This window comes from Atta colombica, unplaced genomic scaffold (genome assembly GCF_001594045.1).
Source record: "Atta colombica isolate Treedump-2 unplaced genomic scaffold, Acol1.0 scaffold176, whole genome shotgun sequence".
In the NCBI taxonomy this organism is placed as follows: Eukaryota; Metazoa; Arthropoda; class Insecta; order Hymenoptera; family Formicidae; genus Atta; species Atta colombica.
The window spans coordinates 751,347-761,712 of NW_017259267.1; the positions used below are offsets into that span (position 1 = coordinate 751,347).

Sequence of the window (10,366 nt, forward strand, 5' to 3'; positions counted from 1 at the left end):
TATCGATAATAATGTTTATACAGGGAAAATCAGAGTCGTTAAATCAACTTTTATTCTATGAGAAAATTATCGACTTTATACCTAATTCGATTATAACGTCTGTAATCGATAATTTTAAGTTCGATTAAGTTTTTTCCAAAGGCCCGTTATATCTATCTAATGATTTTAAGTTTAGATAATAATACAAAAATATTTAATATTTGATCTGTGAGAATTTTTCTTGTGAGAAATTTAAATAAAGAAATTTAATTAAAGGTAATGACTGGAACATCATATGAACGGTACATTTTTATTTCAATACAAAAATATATTTGCAGAATTTCAAAATGTATTTATATTTTATATAAAGCTTTATTCGAAATATTAAAATATTGACTAAATATTTTATGATTAATATTTATGATAAATATAAATAAATATTTCTAATAAGTATTTTTTTACTTGGATTATAATGTCTCAGTAAGTATTTTCATAGCATTTACTATAACATTTACAATAAATATTTCATAACATTTATAATAAATGTTTATAGTCTGTGTAATCTAAGCTCACAAAAATATTTACAAAATATTTAAAATAAGTCTTATAAATATTTTGTAAATATTATGTTTTGTAAATATTATTACTGTCTGAGTTAACCTACTTGTTGACGTAAATAATGTTGCTAGCTGTTTTATCCTATATTTTACTAACTTATGTTAGTATATTTGTTTTTAAATTTTACTTTATTTTTTTATTAGCGATTTAATTTATTTCAGATTACGTTTACGTTTAGACAAATATTAATATATAATTTCTGTTGAGAAAAAAATTTTAATTTATATATATTTATATTATTTCGAAAGCATAATACAAACTCGCATAGCATAATATATACGGATTATAATTATTTTAATAATACTTATCCACGCAGCGTTTACTCAGCGAGCAGACTACTTTACCGGCTCAAACATGTTCAATCGATCCTTTGGAATCTTTGTATCGTATGCGTGATTCTCATCAGTTTAGATGACAATTGGCGGGAATTCTCCACATTTCCTGGTTCTGGTTCTCTACGTATAGGTTAAGTTTTTTTCAAACGCCCGTTATATCTGCCTAACGATATTTAGATAATAATATAAAAATATTTAATACCTGATCTGTGCTCTTGTGAGAAATTTAAATAAAGGCTTAACTGGCAATGGCTGGAACATTATGCGAACGGTATATTTTTATTTCAATAGAAAAATATATTTATTCCTGTAATAAGTATATAATATAGGAATAGATATATTTTATAGATGTTTGTATTCATAATTCGATTATTATTGGTTTTATCAATATATAGAGACAGTTCTAAAAGAATGACGTACATTGATTGGGACGAATATTTCATGGCCATTGCATTCCTTTCTGCTAAACGGAGCAAAGATCCTTGCACTCAGGTCGGTGCATGTATCGTTAATAATGACAAGAGAATCGTCGGTATCGGGTACAATGGGATGCCCACAGGATGTAATGATGATGAGTTCCCTTGGAAAAGGGGTCCCCACACTAGTTTAGAATCGAAATATCTTTATGGTATAATACATATAATAAACAATTTTTTTACAAATGTATGAAACAGTAATTTCCATAGACAACACGAAGTCTAAAATCGGAACATATGACATAGACGATTCTCGCAAAAATGTTTTTAAAATATTTCTAAAACGTCTTATATCCCAATTTTAAACTTTGTGTTGCCTAGGATTATTTCGTTATCAAAAGCACTAATCAATCTATTGACGTTGGGTTGTAGTGTGTCATGCGGAAGTTAATGCAGTTCTAAACAAAAATTCGAGCAACGTTAAAGACTGCACAATATATGTTGCTTTATTTCCGTGCAACCAGTGCGCGAAAGTAATAATACAGTCCGGCATAAAAACTGTGATTTACATGTCCGATAAATACGCTTATAAAGTCGAGACAATAGCCGCAAAAAGAATGTTTGATGCTGCGGGTGTAATGTATAGGTGCTTATTCTTTGAAATTGCTGCATCAATTTATTACTGTGATAGCAAAGATCTTGCGACATATTTTTTTAAATTTTGTTTTAGGCAGTACATCCCAAAGAATCAAAAAATAGAAATTAATTTCAGCGATATTAATTGGACTGAGATGAACCAATTACCGCAAACTCCGACCAAACAAGAAGATTAAGAAATGAGAATCAATATCACTATTGTTGTATCTTACATGAATAAATTTAATTTAATGATGGATATGTGTGTGTGTATCTTATTTATTTATTATTTTTTTATAGAATAAATATCTTAAAAGATTATTAAGTATATATAAAAATATTTATTTAGCAGAAAATAATTAATAAATTAATAAAAATTGAGAGGTATTTTGTTTCTATCATTGTGGTAAGCAATAAAAAAATTGTTGTCTCTTTTCATGTGTTTCTATTCATTTATTTATTTTTTCACTTGACATTTCATAGAATGAATCCTTTTCAAATAATGTTAACCATCAGATAGCACGTGAAAATACAACTTATGATTGTATTGCTGGATATTGATTTTGGTTTTTTGTTTTTTGGAAGTTTAGAGAGAGACACTAATATTTACATATAAAAGTATTAATTAAGAGTAGGTACAAATGCAGGCTAAGCAAACCTGCCTCTTTCCTCAATCTTCATATGATAATCCCGTTTTCTAATATTGATTAACCAAGTGATGTGAAAAAAATAAATAAAACAATGTACAGAAAGCAAAACAATTGCAATAAGACTAAGATAGATTTAAGTATATGACACAACTCTCTGTTTATGCGTGTTATCAGCTGTACAAATGTAAACAGTGACACAATGTTCTTATGGCATAATAGAAATATGTAACAATGTTTATTTTCTCTTCGAATTAAGCGGAGTAAAGGTAGATCAGTTTTACATGATATAATGTTTCCATGATGATGCAATATAATAATAAAAGGAAACGATTAAACAATAAAGACGTTTGATACATATATATATGTATATGCGCGTGTGTTAATACGTGTTTTATGTACATACTATACATATTCAAATTCATTCAATTAAAATGCTATTTCACTTATTTCCTCAGTTATGAATATGTGAGGATGTTAGAGACAATGAGCATGATTATACATTGCGGAATTTGAATTCATCACATAGAAGTTATTTTACATATTGTAGAAAATTGAAATTATAGCATATACTATGTTAATTATAGAATACTATGTTATAATCGTATATTAATATAGTATAAATCAATAAATAAGATTTAGAATGTCGAATCGCTTATCGAAATAAAATATTGGCATTACACGATTCACATGAACACTCTTTCACTTTTGTTATATATTTGATACACGTTAGAGTGAGCAAGTAAATTGTTACAACTATTCACATTAATTACATCATCTTTAAATGTTGATAGAAATTCGAAAATTTGTAGATCTTTGTAATTACTATAAAATAATATAAAATGCCAAAAATTTGATTATATCATAGTAGTGTTCAAATCATATCTGTACACAAAATTATTTAATTACATAAGATATTTCTTTAGAATAGAATTATATTAATTCTGTGTGATGAATTCCAATTATAGAAATGGAAGAAGATATGGTTTAGAGAAAAACCCAAGCTAACTTGCAAACACTTGTCGTGCAATTTTGTGTTGGGGATTGAAAGGCGAATCTAGATTCAGTTCTCGATATAAATTTGAATGCAACTCGCAATTAGCATTATTTATTTTCTATCTTTTTGATGTCTGTCTATATATGCGCGTGATAAAAGTTTTTATATCGAGGTAATAACCTTCGATAAAGATTGGAGCAATTAATATGTGATGAACACATGAAAATTACGTACAGAGTTCATTCATACTTTTATAGAAAAGATATTCAAATGAAGAATAAAAAATTTAACAATATTAAATTCTTCAGTAAATTCTTCAATAGGTCATGAAATCGAATAATTGCTTTTAATAAATTAAATAGAAATATACACAATAATGTAATATTGGGTTGTCCGGAAAGTTCGTGCCGACTAACCTATATAATTTAATAAATGTATACTAAAATTTTAATTTTTTGCGTTTCAATTTTCCTTCAACATCGAACTTTCCGGACAACCCAATAGTTCATATTGTTTCAGGAGTCAACTTAATATTTACCGGTTTCTTCTTTTATCAGCTCTAGAGTAATTTCATCGCATTCAAACAAAAGCGATTACATTAAATTTTTTCTTAATCTCACAATTCTATAATTTCGAGAAAAAAAAATTTCCATGCATTTACGGAAGGAATAATAAAAAAAAAATGATTTGAGGACAACCGATCTTACTTTGTTAAATTATTCCATCGACTCACCACTCGTCATTTTGTGATAATATATTTTACGCGGATGATTGGGGAGGTAAATATATATTATAACTAATACAATCAAAACGTATATCTACTATATGTTTATGATTATTGTTATGACGTTTGAGTAGGTGATAAACATTCAATATTAATCGGCGGCGAACTCATTTGTCGCTCATTCGAAAGAAAGTCATAAGACATTATACACTTATTGATATAGTACCTGAAATATGTACAAATATTATTTAATATCTCGATAGTATCTATGTCATCTCGTACCGAAAAAAATTTTTTTATGGGAAAACTGAAAACTTATAAATATGCAGCGTTATTTTCGGAATTCAAACGAGGTAATTATAACATCCTTTGACTTGTACCGGTAGGCTTTTAAAAACCTTGTATTTATTAAAATTTCCGCAATCCGTCGATGTACATACGTACGATGATATTCGCTATTAACACACTAACGGCCTTTCGATTTATGATATACTTTGGTAGTTTGCGTATACAAAACGCAGTTTATCGTTCCTATAGTAACTTTCACAGAGACTTTCGCAAACGGACACTACTTCCTTATTGACTTCTCGATGGAATATCAGGGCTCCAATCCAAACGTAGATCATTACCCTGGGCAAAAAACGCAGAAATAAAATGTGTCTAGAAAAAAAAGCATTAGAATCATTTTGTTCATTGAAATCAACAGTTCACGGATGAGGCGAACCAGAAGTTAGTACACGATGTGGGAACGGAGTCCATCCAAAATGCGACGACGGACATGCACGGTACAGTACTTGGTGCTTCGATGATCATCTAGCGTTTTGCAGCCTCTACATAGTAGAGTATTATGTAGGCATCGCTGGAAATTGTACACCTTAAGTCGAGTAGAAATATTCGCTTTAGAGCGCGCGTATGTATGTATACAAGTCTTGTCTTTTTGTACCAATGTGTTAACTCGCACGTGTTATTTTACACACTGCACGTCCCGTACCACAAAACAGTCCGCACTTTCATCGATTATTCCCCTCCCATCCCCGATCCTCATCCCACCCCTCGTATTTAGCGTCGCTGCTCACGATAAGCGGAACGTGTCAAATTAATCGATCTCGATTGTTAACTAATATTTAGCTAAGTCGTCCTCTCTTTTTTCTCATTATTTTCCTTCCTGTAAAATTCCTGGACCGTTCCAGAATTTATAGGCGGTCCGCACCTCGTTGCATTATAATTTATTAGGATTGTTTTATCCAGCATTGTCTCAGCACTGTTCGCACTACGTGAAATATCTCGAAGAACAGTTCGTATGTAACACATGCTTTACTCGATTAATTATCTTGCCAATTTCGTTTCGTCTTTTTACCACGGCACCAAAAACTTGATTTTTAACGTCCTCTAGCGCAGATCAGAAGAACGCTTCCGTACCCCGGCTCTCCATAGACTTGTCTAATTACGATAATAGATTCAGTGACGCTGCAATAGCGCGTACCTGGATCAGTTTTTGATTGAATTCTCTTTCTCTTGATGATTGTTGGTTTTCGGTTCGGGCGGCCGAAACGCGGTAGCGAATGGGAATCGCACGTGGCATTTCGTCATGTAATCGGCTATCGTATCGTCACAGTGTCCGAAGTCGCCGTTGCGCAATGCATCAAGCACTTTCGTGCAGTTCTGTAGCGTCATGCCTTCGAGTTCTTCGATGCTTGTCACAAGGGATAGCGCCTTCATCTGCGCGGACGGGTCCAGGACGTACAACATCCTTGCGCCTTGCAGCAGATGCGGCAATGAATTTCTGTTTTTCTTCAAGTACTCGGCATTTAGTTGAGCTGCCTTCGTACTGGAAAAGATTCCGGCGGTCTGACGCTTCACTACCTCGCCTACTGCTCCTTCCAACGGTGATTTACTGGTGTGTAACAGAAAACGCACTAAACACGTATGTAGATCTGGATTATTCATGTCCAACCTATGAGCGCGTTTTATCGAGCGTAGCATGAGAAGAGTACGACCTGTAAGAGAAACAGATATTTATTATCTCGCGCCAACTTATTGTTAATCAGTCTCATAAAATAATTTTCATCAATTGCAACTTGATTTATGTGTGTGCGCTATTAAATATATTTTTAGTACCTTTCCGAATATATATCTCGAAAGCCATGAGATGCGTCTCTATCCGATTCGACGCCAATTCTTGCAAGGGCTGTAAAAATTTTATTGCTTGTTCCAATGGATCTTCAACCTGAAAAAATATATTTAATTACTGTTAAAGAAATTATATGAGATATTTAAAAGGTCGAGACTCCAGAATATCTCGAAAGATATAAATTTCATTAAAAAATGTTTCAAATAAAAGTTATAAGATTTAAAAAGATTTATTTACTGATTTTATCAGTTTTACTTTGCATGACGTTACCAAGATCAGAACAAGAATTTTTTTTAATTTTATGACTAGTGTACTCTTTTATGTCTCTTATTATATTTAGCATAAAAAATATTTCAACGTCAACGCTTTAAATGATAAGGCAAAATGATTTAAAAGACAATATTCTTCTTTCATCTCACTGTTTAAACTAACCCTTTCCAGTTTTTCCGGAATTAATTCGTCTAGTGTGGGCTGTTCAAGATCAGAGTCATTCTGCTGCCGAGATTTGTTATGTTGCTCTCTTTTCTCTTGAGCCTGGGCGGCTTGTTGTCGTTCGAGTTCGGCCTTTCTGCGCTGTTTCCTCTGTTTGTTTCTTAGTTTTTTCAATTCGGATGGCGCCAAGTTTTCTGTAACATACAGCAAAAATAAGGAACGTCTTTTAATCTTCAACGCATATAAAGATAATCAATATGTATATACATGTATGTAGTAATCTTGCAATCGAAGAGTAAAAAAAGCGCACAGAAAAATCATTTTGCCCGTTCAGCAAATATGATGTAAAATGAATCTTGTTTGCAATCATATTTGTTATTATTTTAATTTAAACAAAAATGGTTTACAGTAACAATGATTAAACTTCGTGATTCAACAAATGATTACTCAATAGTATCGCATATAAATGCGGCAAGCTGCGTTTTGAATTTTTTTCATTGTTACGCAAGTTTTTCTCCCGTTTTCTTAAAGCGATTGAGACCAGTTTCGACATAATTTCCGCTGCGACTTCCACAAATATCACCATAATCTTTTCGCAGCTCTTACTGACGTACTTGCCAAGGTTGCACGGTACTCTCTGACACGATGGATAAAACATACAGTCCGGCCAGTTTCGCAGTAATTTTTCCCACTTTTCCTCGCCTTCGTTCGTGGCCAGACCTACTAACAGTTGTTTAGTAGGTCTGGCATGCGTGCACGTGCCTCGCGTGCTCGTTAGTCACGTGCACGCCCGGCGGGTATCGTGGGACGGTGGCAGAAGTAGAAAGGAGCTTGCCACGTGAATGCTCGTCAAAAACCGTAAATATATATATCTAGAGCGTTCTGCGAAAATACAGATTAACTGTGAAATCGCAAGAAATCATACACGAGTCTTGTCAGTCGTAAGTAGACGTCAGTAATCGTACGGCAATGTAATGACAGAATACACTAAGAAAAGTCCGAGATATGATGCAGCACCGACCTGAATCTTTATTAATTCACTAAATCCTCTTACACCGGGAATAGTCACTTGCGGCATTTTTATTCCACAGCGGAGAACAAATTGTTGTAAAATATTGTTTTGTATGGATATTATTTAGTACATTTTTTCTTCTTTTTAATAACTATTCTTTACGAACCTTTAAGCATGCAATTCCATCGAAAACTTGCAATACAAAATCATTATACATTATACAATATATTAATTAAAATTTTTATTGTTTAGAAACATCGTAAAAAGCTTATTACGATAGTATTTCTAAACAAAACCCAGCAAATAGATTTAGATAGAATTAACGTACTTATATACTTCTTTTAATATTCATTTAATTTTTTTTTTTCAGAAAATTATGATTACATCCATATGCATGATATTATTAAATATCAATAAATCAAAAAACAATAATATACAATAATATACAATATGTCGTTAATAATGTTGTTAATAAAGTCATTTTAATTTAGAGTATAAAAACGTCTAAAAAAAAAATCGTTCATAAAAAAAATCATCCTTCCAGACTTAATTAAATCTTTTTCTGCGTAATAAGTACGTTAAAATAGATTTCTTGAAAATTATTCTACATTTTCTACGATTCTACATTTCTTAGAAGATTGTTTTAGTGAAATCCTTTCGCGTGCAATAAATATGAAGAATGACTAATGTACCTCATTAAAAATTATAATATGGTTTAATTCACATAAAACATTCTCTTATTATTAAAAAAAAATTTATGAATATTCACATATATTTTTAATATCACAGAATAATATAATTTTCAGAATTTTTTAATAAGTTAATATTGTATAAGTTAGTAATCTACAAAATAGAAAAGTTATACTTAGGTAATAAATGCATTTTTCGATATATATCTTAATATTTTTATCGATCAACTGCCTTGAAAGATCAGTTGATTAATGAATTTTCGCTACGCAAAAAAGTGGGGCATAAAGTTTCGATTGTTGCGCTAATCCTCGAAGTTAGCCTACTCAGTGGGCATCCATTCTTTAATTACCGCCGTATTAATTTGGCATTATAGTGCGAAAATCACGAGCGCTTTCCAATTATGTAAGAGCCAGTCAATGCGTTATTAAAACGCGGTAGACCGTTGTGTTCGTTGCTATGCTCCGTAAATTCGCAAGTCGTGTAGGCGTTACCGCAGAGAGGATTCACTCAATTCCTTGAAAAACGATTCCACCGTATTTCTTATATAAGAACTATTTTACGTGTTATTTTGGCGTCGAATGCATACGTTGCAGTCTACGATTTCAAATTCGATGCATGTCGTCTGCGATGTCATTCGTATAATTAACATACTCATTTGCTACAACAACATAACTTAAAAAATAAAGATTTCCAGAAAATTAATTTCAATCATTAAATCAATTCAATATTTCAATCATTAAAATATTATAATATTAATTTGGAAATATAATATTAATTTTTATTATATAATATTAATTTTTGTATAATAATTGATTGTAGAGGAATAAAAATATCTTTCTTTTTATAAATATTTTCGTTCTTTTTCTGTAATTAAAAATGATATTTGAATTATGTCGTTATTGTAGTAAATGAGCGATATAAGCAGAAATTATTTTACTTTTTTTTTCATATCAATCAATATTCTCTTGTGTCATTTCAATATTATTGTGGCGTAATTTTCTGACAAAAATGGTAAAGTTATCAAAGGATTACGTTCAAACGTGATTCATTATAATTGGTACCAATCCAAGAGGTTCTAGTTATAATGCTGGGCGACTGCGGAAACTTTCACTATTAATTGGGCATCGGTATGCAAGGATTAGTGACGAGGATTTTTCATCCTTGATAAAGTAAAGGAGGACCTTGAGCGCGCTCAGGAATGTAGAGCAACAGGCGGCACCAACGTGCAAGCCTATGTAAATTGCATCCCTCTACGCACACGTAATTACGTGCGTTAATCCGTCAAATTTGCAACATGGTTGTGTGAATTTAAAAATAATTTTCAACAAAAAAACCAATTATTCTTGTGGATCGATCAGGATCCCGCGAATTATCGTGATTTCCTTCCGTGAAACACAATGGTCCCGTGCTGTCGAGGATCATGGCATTCGTATGCAAATTACCTTGTCGTTTCTCCGATGTTACTCATTCAGTAACTTGCGCGTAGCGAATTTCACAGTAATTTCAGTCACGTTAGAAAGCGCGATGCAGGGCGATGCACTTGGAAATCAGTGGCCGAACTTGCCTCTGATTTATACGCGACATAATAACGCGCCTTCGTTCGGACGGCACATTCTGCGAAATTAAATCGGTTCCTTGGTCGCCTTCGAACAACGCGCGACCACGCCTTGTTATGTCTCACGAGTGATGTATTCCCACGCGATTATTAGAACAATTCATGTGAACAATATATATATATATATATATATA

The 10,366-nt window shown here is 32.0% G+C and overlaps 2 protein-coding genes across 2 annotated transcripts in view; one reads left to right on the plus strand and one right to left on the minus strand.

The window, feature by feature from the left end:
• Nucleotides 1-1,180: 1,180 nt before the first annotated feature.
• Nucleotides 1,181-2,181, plus strand: LOC108686357 (deoxycytidylate deaminase). The gene is made up of 4 exons (XM_018191624.1): nucleotides 1,181-1,203; nucleotides 1,328-1,560; nucleotides 1,781-1,994; nucleotides 2,079-2,181. The coding sequence occupies exons 1-4, from the start codon at nucleotides 1,181-1,183 to the stop codon at nucleotides 2,179-2,181; spliced, it is 573 nt and encodes a 190-aa protein (XP_018047113.1).
• Nucleotides 2,182-5,096: 2,915 nt separating this feature from the next.
• Nucleotides 5,097-10,366, minus strand: part of LOC108686365 (N-alpha-acetyltransferase 15, NatA auxiliary subunit) — a 41,595-nt gene continuing 36,325 nt past the window's right edge. Inside the window, exons 9-11 of the mRNA XM_018191634.1 lie at nucleotides 6,916-7,109; nucleotides 6,471-6,579; nucleotides 5,097-6,349 (exon numbers count right to left, since the gene is read on the minus strand). Of these exons, the coding sequence (XP_018047123.1) occupies nucleotides 5,841-6,349; nucleotides 6,471-6,579; nucleotides 6,916-7,109 (812 nt within the window). The 3' untranslated portion in view covers nucleotides 5,097-5,840. The remainder of the gene's footprint in view (nucleotides 6,350-6,470; nucleotides 6,580-6,915; nucleotides 7,110-10,366) is intronic.

What these genes read in the sequence shown, in the direction of transcription:
- LOC108686357 (XM_018191624.1), top strand. Translation starts at nt 1,181, where the DNA reads ATGGCTGGAACATTATGCGAACG. An exon ending in GCTGGAACATTATGCGAACG is followed by an intron (nt 1,204 to 1,327) that starts GTATATTTTTAT and finishes ATCAATATATAG; the next exon opens with AGACAGTTCTAAAAGAATGA. An exon ending in GCTGCGGGTGTAATGTATAG is followed by an intron (nt 1,995 to 2,078) that starts GTGCTTATTCTT and finishes ATTTTGTTTTAG; the next exon opens with GCAGTACATCCCAAAGAATC.